This window comes from Hetaerina americana, unplaced genomic scaffold (genome assembly GCF_022747635.1).
Source record: "Hetaerina americana unplaced genomic scaffold, ioHetAmer1.1.p SCAF_6, whole genome shotgun sequence".
Classification (NCBI taxonomy): Eukaryota; Metazoa; Arthropoda; class Insecta; order Odonata; family Calopterygidae; genus Hetaerina; species Hetaerina americana.
Genome location: NW_027287205.1, coordinates 59,325,518 through 59,351,213, shown reverse-complemented (window position 1 = coordinate 59,351,213; position 25,696 = coordinate 59,325,518). Strand labels below are relative to the sequence as shown.

General features: G+C 36.3%; 1 protein-coding gene across 2 annotated transcripts in view; it reads right to left on the bottom strand.

The window, feature by feature from the left end:
- Positions 1-25,696, bottom strand: part of Syt4 (Synaptotagmin 4) — a 519,138-nt gene that overhangs the window by 33,280 nt on the left and 460,162 nt on the right. For both annotated transcript variants that reach the window (XM_071594356.1, XM_071594357.1), the window contains exon 2: positions 194-393. In XM_071594356.1, the coding sequence (XP_071450457.1) occupies positions 194-393 (200 nt within the window). The remainder of the gene's footprint in view (positions 1-193; positions 394-25,696) is intronic.

Sequence of the window (25,696 nt, the reverse complement as noted above, 5' to 3'; positions counted from 1 at the left end):
ATATATATTATAACCCACCCTTTATATATATATATATATACATATACACACACATGCAAGAGAGATGTGAAGGAGTGATGGAGACTTGCAAGTACAATCAGAGGTTTTGCGTCTCAACATCCACGCTCGAGAAACGGAGCTCAAGGGTGATGCATTTCAACCCCCCGAGACCCTGTGCGCGGCACCTGCTTACCTGCGGGCCGAAGAGCGAGGCGGTGGCCGAGTTGGGTTGAGCGGACGCCCTCCTGCGCCCGAACGGCTGGGCCACGCCGCCGTGGAGGGGCAGCAGCACGAGGGAATGTCGTCGGCGGTAGCACAGGCATGTTACGGCCGCAACGGTGACCAAAAAGAGGGTGGTGCCCAGACAGATGCCCACCAGGGCCGGTGTGGTCACTGGAAGCGGGAGAAGGGAAAGGGACGATTATTTGCAACGGTCCCTTGGAGATGAAAACACCCCGCGGTCATGTCAGACAAACAAGGGATATTGGATATTTACGAGTACCTCCGCGAGTGTTTGTCCAGAGTGTGCCTGTCAAGCGGTTGAGTCAACGGGACTTCCGCCGTGTTGTGTGAGAGAGTGCGGACGCAAATCCCAACATAGGAACTGACGGAAAGGGGAGGTTATTGGTAGTCAAGAGTTCTCAAGAGTAATGGTCGAGTACATCACGTTCACGATGATAATGGGAGACAGTATATAAACAATTGAAGAGTGACTAGCTATAATGCATGGCGATAGTAGTTAAATATAGTGTTAGTACATATACAGGTATGTACAGCAGAAAGTCTATTAGTCCATCAATGTTTTGAAAGAAAAAAAAATGTGTGAATGAATGTTAAGAATAAGGGAAAGTTTTTTCAGGAAGGGGTATTTTGGTTTCATAGCACCCAGTGTCCTCTTTTTACATATTTTATTCCAAAAAGCTTTTCTAACCGTAAACAGTTTGTTGCACGGTAATATAATACTAACGAATTAATGCAGTTATGACCCGGAGAAATTTCAAGAGAGATGGGATTGTAAATTAATAGCCATAGCGAGATGAAAGGAATACCTGTATATACAGGAATTATATGGCAGAGATTTCAGGTCAGCAAACTAAGATATATGAAAAGAATGTAACGTAGATGAGGATAGATTAGGTGAGGAACTGCTTAGCATGGAGAGGAGAAATTCATACGATGCAGGAAATATGAATGCGGAGTATTATGATTGGCGATGGGATATTCAAGACAATGAAAGAAGGTGAGACATGGCAAGCGAGGAAGGGGTAGGAATGGGGTAGGTTTGTAAGACGGAATGAAGGGACGAAGGAATTATGTGGAACGGAAGAGGAGCGTATTCTGATGTCGGATTCCAGTTTTTGTTTTGTAATGAGAGGCCAGTAAATGTATTGTTAAACTGTTGGATAGTTTGTGTCCATCGTTAATTTAGTTGATAATAGCGTTTTTAATGATTAACATATATATGTATTTTCAAATATAAATCATTGACATCCTATACTACTTTTATAATTTGTAAATACTATTTGTACGTTTGGTTTTACTATTACAATTTGACTAATACCTTTCGGACTGACTGTCATAAACATATCATCAAAATATCAAATATTAAATTATAAATTTACTTTAAAATTACAAAATACCCTTGAGTACATAATAAATGAACTAACATCAAACTTCAATCGCGTTGTAACAAATATTCTGAAAGGTGCTGGATGATTCCATTCAACAAGATATTTCTTCAACAGTATTTAAATTGGAGCTAATTGAAATTCATGGAATTATATAAGTCTCGCCATTTTAACGGTTCTGTTATATCAAATTTAAAATATTTGTAATAGGATTTTTGACTGTAACGTGTCGACTAAAAAAGGCAAATCTGCTAAAAGTATTAAAACTGGGCTGCAATTAATTCAGTTTTTCCCATTATAGATGTTGCAATTAATTAAGCCATCATTTATACATGGAGCACAATGCACACCATACATATATGACGTACAATTAAACACATTTTATTAACTTTTAATGATATGTATTGATTTATCGGATAAATATTTTTGGCGAATTTTATTTTTCACGCATCTTTTAAGAATCAAAGTGGATGAGGCGACATAACTAAATAAATAAATAAATATATAGATATATGTGGGTCACGGTAGACTATGGGTAGAACGTTGGACCACTGAACGAAGGGCCCGGGTTCGATTCCCGGGAAAGCCTCTCTGGCCACCTGCAGCTCCACCCATGCTATGTGATTTTATGAGAGGATGGGTGCATTTAATTCAGCGGGTCAAAGGCCCTCGGCACATTTGCCGGACACTCTTCGACTAAGTTACTAAGACTCTATTATAAAAATAGGCGGTATATACGTATGTACCGTAGTAGGGAAAGCATTTTAATATGGAGAAGAAATCGTAGACGGGTGTTACGTATAATTGATATCCTACTCATCTATGAAAAGCTTTATGTCACCCCTTTAAGTCCCCCCACACAATACTTAAATTTTTATTACCATAGGTAATATACCAAATCCATGTTTGGGAAAGTTTATTTAAACTACTTAATCTCCACTTTATCCTGAACTTCTAAACTACTTTTGTGCAGCATAAACATTTTTGGCCTTTGTTTATTCTGTGGCAGGGATTAGAACATCCTGTAGAGGTTTCTAAAAACATCCATAGTTGAAAAATTAGAGCTTTATTCATCTCACCAAACTTATCCCCAAAACCCTAAGGCGTTTTATACAAAAGCAAATTACAAAAGATAAGTTGAAATCGTGATTTTAATTTTGTTGAATATCCTGTACTTCCATGTGTTTCACACGCCTTATGCAACGAATAAATCAGTTCTGCCCCAAAATAGATAATTTGGAATAGAACACGTCACTTTTTGTGTTAAATACACCATTCTTGGGCGAAGAATCATCTTAGCACGTGAGGTGCAGCATTTGGAAATTTTCATTGAGGGCGATCCTGGAGGTTATGCAACCTACAATATATAAATGGCATTCCTGTAGTGCAAATTGCCACTTATTAGGATACAACAAACGATCCTAGTTGGTGAATGCGCGCCGGCATGTTAGCTAAATTGACCGATGCACAGGATTGAATTGCTTTCCGGCTACGAGGGATTTGTGATAATTTAAGGGTGATTCGATTGAGAAAGATAATATCCTCGCAACAGTTATAATATTATAAGCACTGAAAAAATATCAATCTCTCGGAAAACTTAAAAATTTAGACGTAGGAAGTCTAATACATTATTATAAAATTCAATCCATCGACGTCGCTGACGCCATTGACACGTAACGATTGTAATAATTTATTTACGTCAGTTTAATTTTTATATTTTGAATTTAAGTAGCTGAAAATAATACTGATATTTCTTAATTACCTTGACGAATTAGCGGGTCAAATGACTGAAAGATTTTTTTCACGTTACAAAGCTGAATATTATTTATTTTTAATGTTGTCGCCTCATTTTGGGTTGTACAATTAGAATATTTAAAAATACGAGAAATTATCTATGAAGCTGGTCATATGTCCCCCTAACATCCAGGCGAGATTCTTCATCTTAACACTCTCGTCCGCACTGTAATACCAATACTTCTCTTGTGCCGAAAAAGGTTTCTTTCTTCGTGGGATTATTATGTTCAGTGTTTTATGCATTCAATAAATATCACCATAATTCTAATATGTTCCTGATGATATTTATCAGACAACGTCATGTTTATGTTAATGAACGAGAGTTTAAAAGCTCGTGTTTGTAATAATCAGAATGTATCGATGTTTACCTTTTTGAGGGGATTTAGTTTGATGCACCAATACAGCATAATTTTGCTTGTGCAAATAGTTTTGCCTTTAATAGCATTCACGAGCAAGAAGCAAGTCGCTTTTTTTTTATGTTTTCCCATCACTGCGATAAAATAGGCATTACTGAACGTGTTGACACAAGGGATGAGTTATAAACAAGTCTTCACTTCCAACGCATATCAACTAATTACGTAAAATTGGATATAAAATAACCCCAGGTCAAGTAACTAATCACGTATCAATTTATGATAATTTTTACGTATATTTACGGAAGAAAAAGGTTCATTCATAGCTATGCGCTCGGGAAGTTGTTTGAAGTGGCTTTAAGCATGTTATATTTTTATGAAGTTTAACTCTCTAGGGAGAGAATCAGCATCTTTACTGTTAAATATGCATGCTTATACCTTTATTCAACGTTAGGCATTTGCAAAAAATGTTGGCGATATAGTTCATTTACTATATGAAATAGATAGGCAATTGAGTTAGCATTGACTGAAAAATATATACAATTTATATTGAGATATTGTTTTGTGAAGCCTTGGATTCACGAAAAACATTGAGCCAAGTGGGTATTTTACGCAAGTTTATTCATGTATTCATTATATTTCATTATTTTATGTATTTTATATTATATACTTGGTTTGGTGAATCGAAACGCGTGGCACGTTACCAATAAACCTGTGGAAAAGTGCAAATTTGATTTTTCTCATAGTGTCCAACATCTTTAGAAACATAGAGCTGCATGTAATGTTATGATATAATAATAATGATTTGGAAAAGAATAAATCAATTTCATTTGATTTATTTAACATGGTGATGCATACTCTTAATTCGGCGAACATTTTCTTTATGTACATTTTAGTGAATGTATGATAACAAGTGTGGTATAATCTAATAAAATTTTAGATCATTCAATAACTCCATAGAATATCCAAGAGATGATCTTGTAGTTTTGGAAAAGACGTTCTTTTAGTAAGTCTTATTTTTCATCAGACTACTGTTCAAGTTTCAGCTATATATATCACGCTTCAGTTATTTCATTTTCATAGTCGTTTAAAGGAACAAACTTTTGTTCCTTTAGAAAAATGAAAAAAAATGAGTTTCGTGTGGTGATTAAAAACTTATATTTAAAAAGCTAATCACCGAGAGAGATCAAAGTAGAGTTGGATGCAATTCATAGCATATCTATTCCCGCGTTTGCGAATTTTTTACAGGGGGGTAAATGGGTTCAAACTCTGCCGTGCATCCAGAAATAGTGAAATGGTATTTTTGGACGTCCAAGGGAAGAGACTCCCTCCGAAATGTTTGACAAAATCTACGGTATGATTTTGAGTGATATAAAAACCAAAGCTCTCGAAATAGTTGAGGCCACAGGCATACATATCACAAGGTAGAGTGTTTTCAATTTTTCACGAAAAATTGGGTTTAAAAAAATCTCGGCAAGATAGGTGTCGCGTAGCTCTTAGTGGAGAATGAACGCAATGTTTGATTTGGATACTGGTTTAGAGCTTTTCTGTCGTAATTCTGGCGAGTCACAGTATCTGAGAGCGTATAACCGTGGAAGAAATACGGTTATAATACTGCACCCAAGAGACATAAGAATAATCGAAACAGTGGTTTTTTAAAGGCAATCCACCTCCAAAGAAGGCGGAGATGGTAATATTGGCCGAAAAAGTGATGAGCACGTTTTTGGATACACGTGGAATCATCTATATCAATTATTCGCAAAAAAGACAAACTCCAATTTATTACAACACCCCTCGTACTTACTAGATTTGCTTCCCAGTGATTTATTTATGTCCAAAGTTGGAAAAATGCCTCCACGGAAAATTGGTTACTTCGAACGAGGAGAATATCGTCAACACAGATGCCTATTTTGAGGGTATTCCGAAAGACTACTTTTTACACAGCTTAAAACTGTTGGAGAAACACTGGGAAAATTGCTACGGGCTAAAAGGAGATCATGTTGGAAAATATAAATAATCTACTAAAACAATCGTTTTTCTGTTTTTTTTACTAAGGATTAATGGAATAAACATGGATTTGTACCACTTTTAAGCGACATATCCTGTCATTTTAGAATTAAATTTTGATGGCTTTAAAAATTCAATATCAAAATCAAAATATTATTTATTAATCAGGTTATGAATTTAAGTGAGTGAATACCTTCAACAGATTCAGGTGAGATGTAGTGGAAGTTCGTCATTATGAGAAAAACAAAATTAGCACTCACAGATTAATTTCTCATAATGAGTGAATACTAGTGATAAAAAATGAAGTCCTTGTCTAAACAGAGTACAAAATATTTATGTTTTTAATGGCCGTATGATAGATATGTGTTCGAGAATTATGTGAAATGATATCATATTATTCGATTGGTATCGTGTTATAATAACATGTACATTCAGGTTCAATGTCAAAGACTGAAACTGATGATGAATTGAAGAAACGTTCCGGAGAAAAAGCTGCAGCAAAACGAAAAATCATATAAATTTCGGGGACTAATGAAGGTTTTAAAAATAAGATTTCAAGAAACTACGCGATAAGAATTTGATAATATTTCTTACTTTGCTATTCCTTGATCTTTAATATCCTCAAAGTTTTCTAAACTCGGAATTGGTAAATATAGACTTAGGTGTCGGAGATGCAAAAAAACGTTCAAAATTACATATTGCTGACGAACTTAAGACAAAAATTCCAAAGTTGCATATTATCTGCATATCTGATAAATAGCTCACTGAGACGTTTTATAATGAGTATTATTAGTACAGATCCTAAATTAAGTAAATCTAGCGGGTACACCGTGCAAGTTCACCATTTGGTGCACTAGAATTACAACCTATCAGTCATACTATGAGTTGATTTTAATGAGTATATATACTTAACAATATCATCGCAATAATAATTATTAAATAGAAGTAATCTAATATTTTGAATTTGTTAGGATAATTTTTATTAATCAGTGGATTAGATTTAAGCGAAAATTACTTTTCATTCTCGTGGATAAGGGTTAAGTAAAAATTATACTTAAATACATTGAATACAATTGAAAAAATACATTATTTCTCAGAAAGTATTAAAATATCATGAAATGGTCAAACTAAAACTGACAAAATACAATGTATGATGTTGAAATCAAATGTCTCGTCCTATAACTTCCACAAACTTGGATATGGTTACACATTATACAGAATTTTTGAACAATTTATGAAAATTTCTGTTTATATCCCAGTTTTCGCACAGAAGATTTGAAAAATAATATTAAAAACATGCCTGTGCAAGTAAAGTCTTTATATATAACAAGCTAACATTAAAAATAAAATGGCAAATGCAAAGATGATCTTACGTAGTATCTCTCCATCTTTCGAGACATATAATTTTTTACAAATGATTACCTGTCACACAATTCAATCTAATTAAGCTCTAACATTATTTCAATATTTGTTTCAGCTAAATTACTCATTAATCCATTTCCTTTTGTCTTCTAATAATTCATGGTAAATTGATGAAAAATGAATATGTTAAGACATTTTCCATCTTTCCAATTTATTCCCTTTAAATTACTTTGTTTCGTTGTAATTAAAAGTTTACTTTATCATTAAACTCCATAGAATTTAAGCTTTTAGGAAATTCAGCTTCCTTTTTTTATAGGGTTCCGTTTCCTGTGCTGCTGTTTAAATTAATTTTAATTTATCTCTTGGTTTATCATCTAAGATTATTTAAGCCCTTCACACCCTTTCATTTATGTACACGTATTTCTTATTCCTCCCCTTCCTTTTCATCTTAATAATCTCTTTTGCTATTCATGTTTTCCCAATTCTTCAAGAACGAGCATTAGCTTTTGTTTTCATTTCTCCTCTTGTAATCCTTCTCGTTAAAATCGTCCGGAAACTCCTCTATCATATCCTTTCCATTGTTCCCACGTTAGCCCTTATCAGCTTAATCCTACAACTGATTCATTACAGCTACATTCAACGCTTATAATCCCCACGTCACTACTTTCTTTCCATTGATAGCAACAGCAGATGTGCTCGCTAAAGCGCGCATAATTTGAAGTTGTGACAGACCTTAGCGGGCAGTAAAATTTAATTTTAAAACTCACTGTACAAGAAATAAAATATTGAAATTTAAGTCGTAAAGTATATTATTTTCATATTATTTGGAATGGTAAGAGAATAATGATGCCAACTAAACATATTTGTGAATAAATATTTTGAAGCAAAGATTTCTAATATAATCCGTTTCTGGTAAATTTTCTCTGGTATATTCTCAGTATTTGAATAACGATTAATGTTACGAAACAATAATGAACGTTATTTCGCCTGAATAAATAAACGCCTTAATGTGTAATGAATGAGTTATGGTGGAGTCAATTATGTTGGTAATTTAAAATTGCCGACTTTATAATGTTAAAGTTGTGTTTTTGAATTAAGACGATGTTTTGAATGTTTTGTATTCCCTTAAGCCTTTTATACGAAACGAGCATAATGGCATCAATGACTATTTTTCCTTAGTATTCACAATACCAATGTTTTTTTAAAACGCTACCATGGCGAAAAACTTTCTGCGGGACAAATATTTCATCCCGCAGATTAACCCATGGATTAATAATGCGTTGAGGGCTGACATTTCGATTCCGTGTTACGGCGGCGTGATAAAAAATATTATAATCAATTACTGAGCGATTAATGATATTTACTGTTCAAAATGCGGTATCACAATTAAATGGTCATTTCTCCTCAATTAACTTCGAAAAAAATCCGAAATGACAGCATAAACCAGACTGTTTACTGAGTAAAGCGTTTTCATTATGTAATCAATCAATATCCTTCCTCTTGGTGTTGGTGCTAATACGGTGTGTTTCAGGGATGTGCCACTTGTTTCTACGCCAACTGAACCATGATAAATGAATCATAGAAAGACTGGAGCAGGAAATGACGGCAATGCACGTGAGGTAATTTATCTCCCGAAATGGAAATCCCACAGAACAAGGTATTTTGGTAAAGGCTAATCATTAAATCTCACTTCCCTTGGTGAGTCATCCAAATGTATTTTAAACTTCTCTCGCACAAAAGTTAAGCTTCAACAAAGCTGGTGTCTCCCATGAAAATCAGCTTTTCATTAATTTATTTTTTGTTATTTGCGGTTTTTACGCCAACGCATACAGCCCAAGGGAATATATACATGATTAACTTCACCATTGCCAAGTATAAAAACTTAATTCGTGTAATTTAAAAGATACGATGGAACGACAAAGTATTGGCATATTTTGTGGGCAGAGGTTAATTCGGCTATTAATTACTAACGGCTAATTGAATACTTCCATTCAAGTCTCTTCAAGACTGCCAGCATGAAATCTGAGATGAACTGCCGTATAAAGAGACATTCGGGGGATCTAATGGTAACCTCGATGAAATGATGATTACATTTACACATAAAAAAATTTCAATTTACAAAAAATTCAAATTTTTTAATACGAATAAGAATACATGATTTATATAAGCATTCTCGTCAAAATAGTGTTGAGTTTTGAGACTTATAAAAATAATATATCAAAATGGTACTTTCATGGAAATTTATCGGAAAATGTAAATGGAATAATAAGTTCGAGTATGAAACTTATTATTCCATTCCGTAGTAATGAAATTCAGTTGTTACGTCTCGAAAGAATAAAAATTATTAAAGAGTAAATTCAGTGCTGTCGAGGCGAGGATAAGTTGTTCCTGAGCTTTGTTCCAAAGCTCCCGGAGTAGGGATTTCATTCTGGTGCTCCAAATTCAAATCGCAATGGTGACGAATTTCCCCGGAGAGCAATCTCCACGCTTCGAGAATCAAGTTATCCCGGAAGCAGTCCTTCAGAACTAACGACTTCCGGTGACTCACCGAAGCCCACCAGGTGGCCATTACAGTTAATGGATTGCTCCGTAGGTACCTACACATCCATTCCCTTGGAATACGCAGCCACCGATGCATTTGTGGCTGCCCAGCGTGTTTTATCATTGAATTTTATGTCGCTCGTTCGAGTCGAGCTTGTTTCATTGCCGTATTGCTGGGGAGTATGGAGGTCAAAAAGATTGTCCAAGTGTGATGGCCCCATTGATAATTATTTCGCATTCAATGTTTCAAATAACTATTCACGACGTCGTTCCTTGATTTTATCATTTAACTTCTATGCCACAATGCCTAAAAATCTTTGTGATGTAAAAATATCAAGATACGAAATTCCGGTGTTAACGGAGATTACCTGCAAATTTACAAATTCACATAAAAAGCGATACTTGTTGTTTTTACTTCTTAGAAAGATAAAAATTATCATGATTATAGTTAAAATAGGCTAGTGAACCGTGCCGCAGTTTATTTAAAAATAACCACATCGAAGTTTTCCATCAACAATTTGGGGCAGTGCTGACAATAAGGACTTTTATTGATACATATTATGTTCAATATTTATTTTGGGTGATAATTAATATAATAGTGTGGCTATTGTAAAGACTAGGATAACTGATGATATTTAAACGAACCTGATTTATTAATACGACTTAAACAAATTAACGTAAATTATTAGCTAAGAATACCACATTTTATTCATGTATTGTGTTTCACGTTATGCTTTCTGATTACAGTTGTATTTACGTCATCTTTAATAACCACAAGAAAATTATTTTGATTTTAATTTCGTTAGAATTAATTTTGTTCAAGAAATCCACTAACTGCGAAAAGCATAAGCAATGGATTGATATCTCTCTACCACCCCACTTTTCATCTAGCATCTAGCATCGTATTTCTCTTGCATGAATGAATGTTCTCATCAGATTTATGAGATAATATTCCCATTAATGGCTTACCCAAATCAGGCGCCACAAAACCAGATGCGGATGCCTTAATCTGCTGGTTACATGTACGTCACCAAATATTCCATTTTAGTTAGAGGAAAATTACTGAATATTTAGGCGTTCACCCAACTCTTACGATGATAGTGCTTCTAAAAAGTTGCAATCTAATGTACCGGGAAGGAAAGAATCAGTTAATGGATTCTTATATTACGATTCCATTAAAATTTGGAAATGTCTTATCGGTAATTGAAAAAAATGATTAACTTAAGTGACGCTCGATAATAATTAGATTAAAATGCTATAAATTGTGCAAAATCGAATGTTCTTAAAATTAAGTTGAATGAAAATACGATTATACTACCTTGATCAAAAATTTCCCGGAATTTATTCAGAAAATTAAAAATACAAGTTTATTCATCTAAATCTATATTGTCCCCTTCAAAGTAATCCCCATCGACTGCAACACACTTATGCCAGCGCTTGATCCAATCCTCGAAACATTTTTTATATTCGGTTTTCAATATGTCCATCAGTGCTTCCTGCGATTTTTCCATTGCTTCCTCTCGGCTGCTAAAACGCGTTCCCCGTAATGGTTTTTTAACTCGATTGAACAGAAAGAAGTCACAGGGAGCCAAATCAGGTGAATTCGGTGGCTGTTGGATGGTATTTGTTGCATTTTTCGTCAAAAAATTACGAATAATGATAGCACTGTGCGACGGTGCGTTATCATGGTGCAAAATCCACGAGTTTTCTGCCCACATTTCTGGTCTCTTTCGGCGAATTGCTTCACGCAAACGTCTCATAACGCCCAAATAATACTCTTTGTTTACTGTCTGGCCTTCTGGCAAAAATTCATGATGCACTACACCGTTGTAATCCATGAAAACCGTCAGCATTGCCTTCTTTTTTGACTGAAAACGACGTGGTTTTTTTGGTCTCGGCTCATTTGGTGAACGCCATTCACTTGCCTGATGTCTGGATTGCGTGTCGTACTCATAAACCCACGTCTCGTCTCCAGTAATGATCCTTTTGATGAATGTGGGATCGGATTCAGCCTCGCAAATCATGTCTTTTGCGACGTCAACACGGTCTCTTTTTTGCATGAAATTGAGGTCTTTTGGCATGCTACACGACGGAAACCCAAATCATTAACCACAATGTCTTGGGCGGATCCATAGGCAATGTTCAAGTCCTCCGCTATTTCTCTGATGGTTAATTTGCGGTTATTGACCAACATTTCTTTTACTTTATCAATTTTTTCACCGACTTTCGATGTCGATGGTCTGCCACTGCGTTCATCATCTTCGATTGACTCACGACCACTTCTGAACCGCTCGTGCCACTGGTAAACGACCGTTTTTTTTAGAGAATCGTTGCCGAAACACTTTTCCAACATTTCCAACGTCCGTGCGCCACTAAATCCGTTTTTTACGCAAAATTTAATACAAGTTCGTTGTTGCAAATTTAAATCCATTTCTGCAATTGTAAAAAATCGCCAACACACACAGAGATAGATGTACTCTTGGCTACGTAACTTTTGCAAATGTCAAGTTATGACACTAAGATTTAAAGGGAATATCAACAACAGATGTACCAATTTAACAAAAAAAACAGAACTCAAATCGGAACGATGGGAGCGGCACACGGTGGTTATTCCGGGAACTTTTTGATCAAGGTAGTATTAAGGGGATGAACTGCCTTTTTTTAAATCTTGACTCTTTTAAACATATTTTCGGATTTCTTTAAAGCGTAATATTTCCATCTTCATTGATTTATCGCTATGATAAATATAATTGATCCATTACTGTATACTATGTTTGAACATATATTATGGGCTCTAATTACGATCAATATGGAGCCATTTTCGGCTCTAATAAAGGAGTCAAATTTTGAAACTAGTACTTCAAAAACTAATAGGACGGAGTAGAAGGCGAAGTTTTCATAGAGGTTCCTCTGTATAACTGCAATGCCGACTACTGCTGAATGGAAAAATCTAAGTCTCTTCCGTTAAGATCTTTATATTCCATATTAGCCAATATCATCTCAAAATGTTTCCCATTACCAAATTTTAAGCTTAAGTATATACCAAAGAGTTGAAACATTAAAAACGAGAGTTATAAGAACTATGTCAGTCAAAGATGAGTTATTTGTTCTCGCACAAAAGTGAATGTTTGATTTTCTTCATAAACTTCGATCCTTGAAAAGTATATTTGAAATTATTATTTTATCAAATCAATTGGAAATTATACTCAAAACATCAAAATATTTGGACTATTGACACCATACTCATTTGCTCAGTATTTTGGAAATTGGAATCGTGAGCACGAGGAACAGATAAAGAGAATAATGCTGATTGGAAGTTTATAAAATCCTACTTACATTAAAGTGCAGTGTTATTTAGTTGAAAAATCAAAACTATAAAAAACTTTGAGACACCATTAAAATTTTTCAATACGAAGACTTAAAGCAGTTTCCCTTGATTTTTGGTCAATTATTTTCGGGATTTACTTCTTTGCCATCTAACCTTAGTTATTTTATCTCTTAGACCCAAGAAGTTTTTTATTTGTTCTTCATTTTTTAAAGTTTACCTTCAAAGTTCTTGCAATATGGGTTTTTTATTATTGTATCATGTCTCCTGTTATGTCAAATTTATCAATTTTTATTTTCCATACCGGAATTTCTTACGAGGATCTTTTCCCTTCCTCCAAACTCGAAAAGTGTGTGACATGCCGGGACGTTAAGACACGCTTAATTAACGACGAATCGATGTGTGACATCCGGCCGGATCAACGTAATTTATTGGCGCCTGTGATGCCCTGAGACGCGTGCAAACACCCCGAAGCTTGGAATTTTTTCCCCAGAGAAGAGGAAGTATGCAATAAGATTTCTAATTTTTAAAGGGTAAATGTTTCAAACACAAAACAACTATGTTAATATTTACACAGCTAAAAATTGGAACTTCATTTTAATCAAATATTCGACCCGGAGAAATTTTTGAAAAAAAAATAATGGAAGTATTTTGGTTCAAGGTTAGGGCAGGCTCATAGAAATATGTATCAAATATGATTTTATTTGACCTTAACTGAAATGATATATGTATCTCAATATTAATTGACCTAAATTGGCTAACCCTTGATGCCCAAGGAAAATATTTCCAATGGTTTTTTCTTTTTCTCTGCTTTAGAACCGGAATTTTTCATCACCCTGTGATAAATGTACCCTTAGGGCATGCATTTGAACAGGTATACATGCTCTGAACATAGTTTCCTTTAGTATTTCAAGCTTGTAGTAGTAATCATCTTTCTATATTCCCATATTATTGCTTTATACTGTTAGAAATCACTACACTCACGGATTAAATTTCCCTCCTCTCCCAAGTCATTCATGCACAATCAAACCTTCAAAGTTTTAACTAAATTATGATGCACTTCTGTTTAAATTTTGAATGCATATATTTATGACACAGTGTGGTATATATACCACCACGTGTCATAAATATATACATGCAAATATGTATGCAAGCTGTATCCTGCGGCAACGCGTAGCTTGTCTGCTACCCTATCATCGTACTATATCCTGCAGCTCCTGCAGGTCCTGATTGTCGTAATGTTCGAATCATTTAACGATTAATTTCTTCACACGTATCTCTTACTTTACATTTTTGAGTTCATTGTTTGTTTGTCTTCAATTGCTTTTGATCCTTCCATTGCCACCTATTGGATTGATTATTTATTTATATCTTCAAATTGAAGATTCTGAGCAGTATTTATAACTGTTTTTTTCTTTTCTTTGCTCCGATCGGTTACTCCAGAGCATCAAGCTATTAATGCATTCAGAAAGATCCTCATGGTCCGCAGGCAGGCAATTCAATCCGAAAGGAAGAAGGAGGGGACGAGAAAAAGGAAGAGGAAAAAGGTCGAAGATAAAAGGGAGAAAAAGAGCATTAGCAATCATCGGCTTAAGCCCTTCCTTGCTTCCCATGTTTTCCGGAAAACAATTTTGTCGGGTACGCCGTAAGGATTTTTGAGCGAGAAGATATAATAAAACGGGGAGGGGCTAAGTGAGGCGGTGAAGAGGGGAAAGGAAGAGTGGAGGAAACTTCCTAAATCACAAACTCTTATCCTTTGATAATCCGACTAATTTTTAAGGCTAACACTATCGATTGGTCAATTTCGAAAAAGTTCACCTTGTTTGCAGACTCTTCGACTCCGTGGCAAATAAGCCTCTGGTGTGTGCGTGGGCCGAAGACTTTGAGGGAGGAGCGAATTAGGTAAGGGAAACGCGGCTCGAAGGGAAGTCGCTAGGGATTTAAAATGGATTAAGGGCGGCTGGCAGTAGTCAGGTCGGCAACGCGTCGTCCTGGCAACACCAAGGTGGGAATAGGTGGAAAATAGGAGATAGGTGGGTAATAGGGGATGGGTGGCTTGTTTGTTCCTGGATTAGTTTTAGTTTCGACGGTCCGAAATAACCTAATCTAGTGGTTTTTAATCGGGTTGCCAAGTAACAACAATTTTGCTTACTTACTGAGCCGGAGAGGTGAAAATGCTCTTCGTCACTAGACCACAGTGCCATCTGCGTTCCCACCACACTATCATTGTTCTTGAAGAACGTTTCTACGACAAAACCTCGATGCTCACCAGACCATTACGTGGTAAGTATTAAAAAATGGTATTACTTTTCCCAGCTAATGTCACTACTCTCTATCTGTTAATATATTCACTCAATCTTCAGTGATTATTTAAAACCAGGGAGTCCTTTCTGCGCCACCTTGTATATTGATGAGTAGCGTCACAACAACGCTTTACATGCCCATCATCAATTGGATGCGGAAACGTAATTCAGCCACAATTATAAAGTGTTTAAAATATTTTTAACCATAATTAAGAATTTCTATAAACTTTTCCATGCGAGTTATAAACAGTCAGTAATTATATGAAACGAAAAAACATGCATGCAGAAAAGTATGGGCTAGCATTCTCAGGAATATTTTGTTAACTACCACGGGAAGTTGTTTAAGTGCCTGAAAAGCCAAGATTCATCACTTAATTTGGGAAAAGAATGGATTTATTTCAAAGTATTTCTCAGTAACCCCATGAGAGTATCATTATATTACAACATTTACCTATGATATGCCGTTTTTATGAATAATTTCACGCCGGTGTTATTATGGTGATTCAGGTCTAGTAATGGCAACGTTGGAATATTTGACGAAATTCTTAGGAATACTTATGTCTTCTATCCTATTTACCTCCTATCTCTTTCAAAGATATGTTTTTATATATTATTTTATTAAAATTTTAATGAGGAGTTGAAGAGGGGTTTACTCTAATGTTGGGTGTTACGTTGTGCTTCGTTAGGAGAGGCAGAGGAATTATTGTTTTAACGTTATGTAACATGTGTTCATCCATAACCTTACCTTAATTACCTACCTTAATTAGTACATTAACAAATAATAATAATGTACCACAATAGGTCACGTAACTTTTCCCTTGCGCGGATAAGGAGTTCAATTCTTACCGGCCGACGAAAGTCATTTTTTTGAAAACCTCATATTTTGACAGTAATTTGGATCAAAATCCGATCATGATTTTGATATATGTTCAATTAATATTATCCTGAAAAATATTACGTTATTTGAACTTAACCACTCAACATGTTAGATCAAACGTTTGCGTATAGTTAATCCTGATTGTCTCTCAAACACGTACTGTTACGGATACGTATGAGAAAAGCAGAGGGCGTGCTACTTTTCCTGAAGAACTATAGAAACCAACCTGAAGGTCGACTTGAGAAGTGAAGGTAGAGCTTAACTTATACGTCCTAAGCCCCATACGTCAAGTGAAATGCACACCTGAGGGTAAAATGGGGGTGAGGTTAGGTCCGTCCCTTACCCTGTGCCGTCTGCGGTTTCCCCGAAGGATTGGAAACCCAAACAATCACACAGCCTGGGTGAAGCTGAGGGTACCCAAAGGCATCTTTTGGCATTCACCCCGGTCCCTCGAGTTTATAGTCTGACGCCTAACCGACTGAACTACCACGTTTCACTTTTTATTATCATCCTATTTGAATCACCATTGGGGGAATATTCCATAAAAAAGAATAAGGACATTTCCCTGTAGAAAGGAAATTGAAAAACTTTGATGAACAAATTGAAGAGACAAATGTTTTCGTATAGATTTTCCCGAACGTATTTTTTCCTAACAGAGTGCATTCTTTTAAGAAAAGATGTAAGCAATTTATGTAATAATTTGATTGATGTGTGGTGTAAAATTTTATGTAACAGCTGAACTTTTTATTTTATACTTTTTTTCTTGCTGATTGATTAAGGAGACGGGGATTAAGGAGACCCGGATTTTCTTGTCTTGTGTTAGAGATTTGTGTTTGTAAGTTTCCTTGACGTGTACTTAGAAGTGGACTGATTTTATTTATTATCTTTTGTGATTGATTGTGGGCCACCTGACACTGTCTATCTGCACATGTAAATTTTTATAATAATAATAATGATTGAGTCAAAATGATAAAACATATACCTCCTCAACTATGGTGGTGATTTAAAGATTATTTACATTCCCTTGCCTCCTATAACATGAACGCTTTTAATTAGAAAAAAGAAATATACTAACTACCGGAATCAACAAAAACCACAACTACAAAAATGTAAAAGTTTCATTGGACATATGTTTCGGGTGCGTTAGGGAATAAAGCCCCGAGCCACCTCTCGTACCGAGAAATCTTATATCCATCCCGGTAGTCAACCGATTGGTATGATGATCCTCTTTAAGGATGAAATGCTGATGACCACGTTTTTGTGTTTGACATTCCACAGTCCATAAACATAACTATGCATACGAATGCGTGCAAAGCACCGGATTTAGATGACCGATCAAAAATTTCGCTGATACAAAAACCGATGAATTTGCGCACATATATTTCCCTTTTTTCGGAACACTTTCGCTCTCCGGAGCACTGACTGAGGGTCTCTGTGCGTAATGGCCTCAAGGGGTCCGCGAGGCGAAACGGAAAACACCCAGCCCGCATGGCGTGCGCGCGGCGGGACGTCAATTACCGGCCAGCGGGGTGGGCATTTGAAGGACGCACCTTCCGATCGATTTCGCTTATCGACGCCAGTAAAGGGGCATTTGTGATGCACAGACAAGCACCTCGGAATTCTGAAATACAAGTAGGAAGAGCGCCGTGACGGCAATACTATTCAACCGCTGCGCACATTGTAGCTATAAAACCTACCAAACGAAGTAAATATTAGATGAGGGATCTACGAAAATAGGAAAATTGAAACTATTGAGGACTGTGATTCCACTTAGAGGGACCATAAAATCAAAAATAAAGAAGAAAATTGAAAAATTAACTAAATAATTTTACAGCACTATGTGTCGCGGTAGTCCAGGGGGTAGAGCGTTGGACTACTGACCGGAGGCTCCGGAGTTCGATTCCTGGCCAAGTCTCTAGGCACCTGCAGCTCCACCCAAGCTTTTTGAAACGTTGTATAAGGCTTAGTACTGGGTGAACTCTACCATCGCCTACCAAACCGACCTTTGGGTTGATTGCTGTGTTTATGTTTTTTTTTGTTACGACACTAAGCACCAACTCACTCCGAGTTAATCGGTTTCATTACGGAAAACATAGTTTTGAAGGCTGTGATAGAGAGGCAAGCGCTAGACACGAAAGAAAGGTACATGAATAGAATAGAATGTTGGATGAAATGAAGGGAGGAAGGGAGCATTCAAAATAGTTGCAGGAACTGTTGTAGTGGCAGATACCATGTTGCGTTTTGTTCGGAAAGGCAAGTAAATGTATCGTTATCCAGTTGGTGTGAATCCGAAACATACCTAAAACGGTTGAATACCAATATTAACATACGAGATTGAGCAATGTTAATTGGAAAAGGTAAAAAGGATATGCATCATTAAAAAAATAAAAATGTAATAAAAAAGTTTGATCATGCTCATGATAAACACCCGGGTTGAAACGGATACTTTTATAGAATTAAAACTCAAGCGACGGGCATCAATGAAGCTCACGGTGATGGGTTATTATCGCTTGCTCACCCTGATGGACATCTCGTTCTTTCAGTCCCCCCCCTCCCCCGAAGGTTGTCAATAAGAAGTTAAGATAGAATGGATGAAAGAAATGATCTGAATGGTCATTTCCATTAAAGATAGGTGGGGAGGATTATTTGAAAAATGAGTTATTAGCGTAGAGTAATAACATATAATTAGATGCAAATTTGTGTTTGTGGGTAAATGGGGCCTTTTTACATTTTCATTAATCATTCGTGTGTGCACAAACTAGATCAAAGCACAAAATAGATATAACCCTAACGGTATGACTTTCTACATCTTTAATTTATTTTCCAAACTAACATTTTATGAATTTTATCGATAAAAGCGAAAAATGAAATGTGTAATGCCATTGAAGCCGTATCGATTAATATATTAATCAAATCATGTAGGAGAAATAAAGCTATATCATGGAACGGTTCTGACAAATACCGGTAAATATTTCATAGCGGCATCAAGGTACAAAGAGCAAATACAAAATCTCCACAAAAGTCACCAGAAAAGTTTCTTAAAAAATGTGTAAGGATATTATTTTTATACGGTCGTTCGACGCCGATGATAGTAGCAGCAATATATAGAAGTTGATTTGGGACAACGAAAATTTGATGCTACCGAAGAATGATGAAAATATAATGGAGTGGTCGATCGGGTAATAAAAATAATTTTTGTAAAGACGGTGAAGAGTCCAACGTTCAGGAAAACGACATATCTTTATTCAGATTTCACAAATAATAGTGGCAATAAAGTCAGTTATTAAAAAAATCTAAAACTCTACTGAAAATGCAGCAATAACCGCAGTAATGTTTATGGAAAAGTTGTACTTATTGTGCAGTTTACTCGGCAAATAAGAATACTAGTGAATTTGTCGGTTACTTTGACGTATATGGACATATTGTGACGTCAAATTGTGTTTTATTGGTTTAAAATTTAAGAACGACAGTGAATGGCTATACAATTAAATTAAACATATGAAAACGATGTCTTTTCCAAAAAATTAGAATTTATTCAATTAAGGAAATAGGGATAAATGAAGGATTTTCCAAAGAACAGTATAGCAGTTCATACCCCTACAAACTTATCTTTTGATGACGAGAGTACATGTACCACTACCATAAAAACAAAGTTATCACCCTACCTTCCCGGAGACAATGTTTTCCAATGCGGTAGGCATGATACATAATGTAACGATAATGCAATTTATGAATAATGCCTTTCCTCTATGGTCTTTCTACAAATGAATAAATCCCAGATTTTAAGTGTAATTACTTAGTTTGCTATTTGTCTGATGAATCATATAAGTGACTATGTTGTCGATCAAAGTGTTTGCTGAAAAACTAGAGGTTCGGGAATAATATCAAGTTCCTTGAAGTGAAAAGATTCTTTCAACCTTCTTATAGTGACAAGTTCTTTGGCAACCGTTTTTCTCAAAAAGATCATAATTATTAATGTTTTCACAGAACTACACGACTAATAGGAAAAAATAATATAACGCTAATCACGGTTGCTACATCAAAATTAATGATTTGATTGCCTCTTATACTCTGGGATACTGGTTGCTTAATTTTTGCTTTTTTACACATGGTCCTAATGGTAAATTTTACTAATTTATTTTTTAATTTTAAGTTCTCGAAAAGTTGCAGTATATTTTTCTCCTAGAAACTTCTTAAAGCAGAACACGCGGTGATTCGTCATCACATTCTCCACAAACGTACTCAGCATGGGGAGCCTGCTCCCCTGGAATTCTCATTTCGATGCTCAATTTGTGAAGGGGTAAAGACGACGAATAAAGAAGTAGACTCAGCAGTTAATGCATTCAGGAAATTTGAGCTTAAGAATAGGGATTTGTGTAAATGAAGTAACTTTGGCAGGGAAGAGGGAGATCTTCACTTCGGCGAGGTTTGCAGAATGATCTCCATTCATTATTAATCAAGGAACAAATGAAAACCTCTAGCGGACGAAAAGTACTTAAAATATATATGAAGTTAAGCTTTTAATGTGCTCACCATTGGTTACAATTCAATCCTAAAGCAAATCAGCACTTAATTTTCTTTTACAAGAATACCAGAACTTTACTTTTTTTTGAATATTTACTTCAGAATACTTTGGCATCTGAATATAGAATTAATTAGTAAACACCCATTTCGAATTTAAATAATGGCATAGTGGGATATTACTCCAGATTAATTTATTATCTTTAAAACATTTTGGTTAGCATTATTATTGTCGTGCTATGATAAAATGCGTACTTAAAGACAAAAATACTGAGGGAAATTGAATTAATAAGCATATTAATTTATTTGAATAATACATATGTTTGGAAATTACCTTATTTTTTTATTTTATATAATTTTCCAATACATACATTTGCTCTGGAAAAAAATAATGTCCCCTCAGTGAAACTTATTGCGTTTCTTTCTTATTTAGCAATAGAATATCACGTGGTAGGTATTTCCTTATATTTCAAGCATTTTATTGTAGCAAAAACAAATGTGAGAAGAAAATTAAGAAAAGTAAGCCATGCTTATCTTATTTTGTTGGAAATTGCGATTCAACAACACGAGAGTTTGGTTAAAAACAATCCTGCAATTGCCACACACAATGGATGTTCGAGTGATCATCAAATTTTTATTCGCATCCTTCATTGTGCCACAAATTAATTCGATGTAAAATGTTAGCGTAATTTGCATCGTATATATTACACAAGGGACATTGATTTGACTTGAGTATTTCATCAGTGGTAGCGGTTGAAATTTGGTCTGAATTTAGTACTTCTCGCACTCTTTGCACGTTGTCGTCGGTTCTTGACACCGACGGTCGTCCAGCGCGGGGCTCTTCCTCCACACTTTCTCGGCCATCTTTGGAGAGCTTGTACCAATTGAAAACTACATTCATCCTTGACAACTTGAAAAATAATGCCAAACGTCTCCGTATCCGATTTCAATAGTACAACACAAAAATTGATGACGCACAGCCATTCAATCTTTCGCTAAATTTTGGGCTAACACCGAGTTACTCGACAGGGGTGCACTAAAAACACGATCTGGCCTAAATGAACTCTCGCAGGCGATTGGAGCTTGGAGAAGGTCAGACCCCACATCACCGAGCCTGCGCTATGCGAGCGAGCTGTGACACACAGTCACATCAGGAAAAGATTGCCCCCGATAATTTTTATATTACCTTTTTATAGGCATAGATTGGAGGCTTTTGAAATTTTGGGCTATGGAAAGAGATGGAAAAGGTGAAATTAACTGAAAGCAAACAAGGAATGGCCAGGTATGATGGGGAGGAGAGAGGAGTTTTGAGAGAGGTCATAAGGAGGCCAGACAAATAAATTCAGGGTGTTTTGATTGGCAATGGGATGTTGAAGACTATGACAGAAGGAAGACTGGAGAATGTTAGGCAAAGGATAACTGTGTTTGAAGAAATGAAAGTAGGTAACAAATATGCGGAATTGAAGAGGAGCTTTACTGTAGTGCTCGATTTCAGGTTTTTTTGTTAATAGAGGCAAATAAATGTGTTTTTGCACAATTGTTAAGGATATGTCCATCTGAAACCTACCCTAACCGTTTGAATACAAATAATAACGGAACTTTAGATTTTTAAGTTTATTATTTAGGCTTGGCCATCTGTTTTTAAAAATAAAGACTAAGCAATAAATAATATTTAAACACTTTCAGTTTTATAATTAGAAGATTCGGGTAGTTTTAAGCGATGAACTGAACCGTCAATCACGAAGGTAATGGAAATCCCTATTTTAGACGAATCAAAGTTAAACATTACAAAATAAGCGTAAATTGCATGAATATTTCGATGTTTTTTTATTAAAAATAAGACAAAGTGACTTATAACGACGCAAAAGATATTCATGACAAAAATATGGCCATGGATTGCAAATAACCGGAAATGAACGATCGATTTGAATTTTAACAACTTCTCTCGACGGGGTCAGGAAAATGCGCAGAAAATCAGCAATCGTGACGTTTATAATATTTCTTTTCCTCAACCAATTTCAGTTTAGATTTCATTGATTGAATATTTTGCAGGTGACATTGATTCCATGGAAATGTTTTTGCCTTATTACCCAGCGCACTTGTGTGATCAGCAAAAACTTCACCTCAGATGGGCAAAATTGCCCATTTCTGCTATGAATATTAATCCTGCGTAGGTATGTATGAGCCCCATCCTTTTTTTTTAAGTTTTTTAGCTTGTCATTGCGAGACGTTGCGCACAAAGAAAGGTTCCTGCGCTGCCATTAGACAATTTAAAAAACCGGTAGGCTTGGTAGGTAGCCACATCGTCATATAGCTGTGCGTCTGACACAAGAATCGCTGCCGCGGGAAAATTACTCTTCCTATCCCGGAGGCATTCTCTCCCGGAATCAAAGGGACGGATAGCTATGGAGATGACAGAGGAAGCGTCACCGGACTTACTTTGAATGGAAAACATCCTTCATAACCTTCCTCTTCATATAGACTCAATTTGATAAAATCAACCCAAATTAATTTCGAGCGAGAGAATAAACTTTTGTATGTTATACATGAGCTTTTATCGCAAATTCGCAAATTTAACATTAAAAACATTGATATTACTGTGAGATTTCTTTCTAAGGCTTTCAAATATCAGAGGAGGAGCGACGGTTGCAGTAAAAGGAGAGATGGAGCAGAAATAAGGACTGGCTTAAGTAGAGTTTGTTCCAGGGAAGGAAACTTTTTAACGGAAAATAAGATGTGCTTAAGAAAGAATAAGTTTTTGTAAGAGGGAACCAGAATTATGTAAATGGAATAAGTTCTAGAGAAAGAGCATTGGGGAAGAACAAGTGAATACTGGGGAGATGGTTTAGTGGAGAATGAAATATGAAAAGAGAACCAGGACAGAGAAAATTACATTTAAATTCGGTCTGCTCATTTGGTTATATCACGTCCATTATAGCTTTGTAATTTGACGAGAAAAATCCAGCTTATGTGTACATGCAACTCGATGAACGGATTTTATCGAATGATTCGCGAATTAGAATGTATGCATATTTGCTTCCTAAATTTTCTAAGTTCAATCACACTAAAAGTGAAATTTTCATCAGTCGGCCCGATATCATAACAGAAGTTTTTTAACGAGATGACAATTTCCCTGTAGTAATAAAAATAAAAAAATGACACATCAGAAGTGTTTTTAGGCATCCGTTTACACCTAATAGATATTTAGGTTGAGGTTTACCATGCGGGGTTTCTTTAAACTAGAACAAGGGGAATAGCTTACCTATTTTCGAAGTGAATTTTACCAAGATGGTTACAGTAGTATGGGTATCAGAGGAAGAATTGTGTTGTGAAGGAAAGGAAACTTTGACAAAAAGGAGGGAGTAATTGGCATGGAAAACGAGTGAGGATGTTTAAAAATATTAGTGAAAAGTTTACTATGGAACGTAGCAACAGAACAGCGCGGAAAATTGGTCGTAGAAGCAAAATGATATGCGTAGATTGGGAGATTTTGAGATATAGGTGTTGAGAAGAATGACAAAGGACAATTGACGGAACGGAAAATTAACGAAGAGGTAATACTAGGCAATGCAAGTGAGGAGAGAGGATTGTTGAGAGAAATCCAAGAAAAATAGGAAAGCTTGAGTGATGATGGAATGCTGAAGACTTGTTATCGAAGGCAGAATATTTTGAATTAGAGACGGATAGAAAAGAGGCACGCTGGACTACAATGAAGGGAGATGAAATGTGTGTGGAATTGTAGGAGTGTTAGCCGTAGTGTGGGGAGTCAGGTTATGTCTTGTTAGACAATTCAAACAATGATCCTACGTTAGCCAGCGTGTCCAGCCAAAATCTAAATTGAACAATATACTACTGAATTCAAAAGATTCAATCTAATATCCGTCGGAGACAAAACACAATGTGCGACAAAACTGCCTTAATTATCCGCATTGAATAGGGGAAATTACTGATTTCGTTACCTCATGTAGCTGTTGTGGAATATAATAACGATGATAGGTCTTTTGATGCCGCTTATGTGGATAGTGATGACGAATTAAGAGGGGAAGCTTATTGGAGTGAAAAAAACGTTGCAAAAAACACGACCGACAAAGTGTGATGTTGAAGAAGGTCGTTCTTCTCATTCGAACGGAACGGAAGTTGAAGGGGGATGGAATGGGACGAGGGTATGGAAGGGAATTCGGAGAACTCTCCGTACAGAGTCGTGCACTCACGCAAATTATTGGTACTCTCCCCAGAAGCGGACTTGGTTACCTAGTCCGTCCCGAGCTCCGGGTTGGGGGGGGGGGTGGCGAGGGGGGTGGTCTCCTGTCCCGGCGGGAGTCGCCCCGATTGCCGAGCGGGGTCGCGCGTCTCGTGCCTGACGCGGATCGAAATAGATTACGCCGCCAGATTTCTTTTTTTTTCTCTCTCTCTCTCTCTCTACCTTCTTTTGTTTCCCTCTCATGTCGAGAGCGTATCGACTATGACGGGAGAGACAACCAGGGGGGAGGGGGTATAGGGGGGGGGTGAAATTCACTCTCCATAATTCAACCCTTCGCGATCGCTCCCATTCGTTTTCCCCGTAGGGATTGGGAAAGGCGGCCTAGCTAAGGCTCCAGTGGGGGTCACTGCTGGACGGGCTGTTTTAATTAATGTGATTGAGGCTTTATTGATTTTGAATGAGTGAACAACCCCGCGACAGGGGGGTTTTTGAGGATCGGGAGGTTGGATGATATATATAGGCGCGATTTGCTCTCCATATTAACAACCAGCCGTGAATTGGAGTAAAAACTTCACGAATGCATATGCAACCGAATGCACTTTACATTACCTACTCTGAAAAATTGAGTATACTGTGCGAGCGTTTTCATGAGTTCGGGTGCAATGGTTGGCGTTTGCGGGTTTGCTGTATAATGTAACTAAACATAAAATGACTGAAGCTCATATCAATAGATGGTCGAGGAAATTTTCTGATTGGGAAACGTGAAAAACGATTTCCCTCAAAT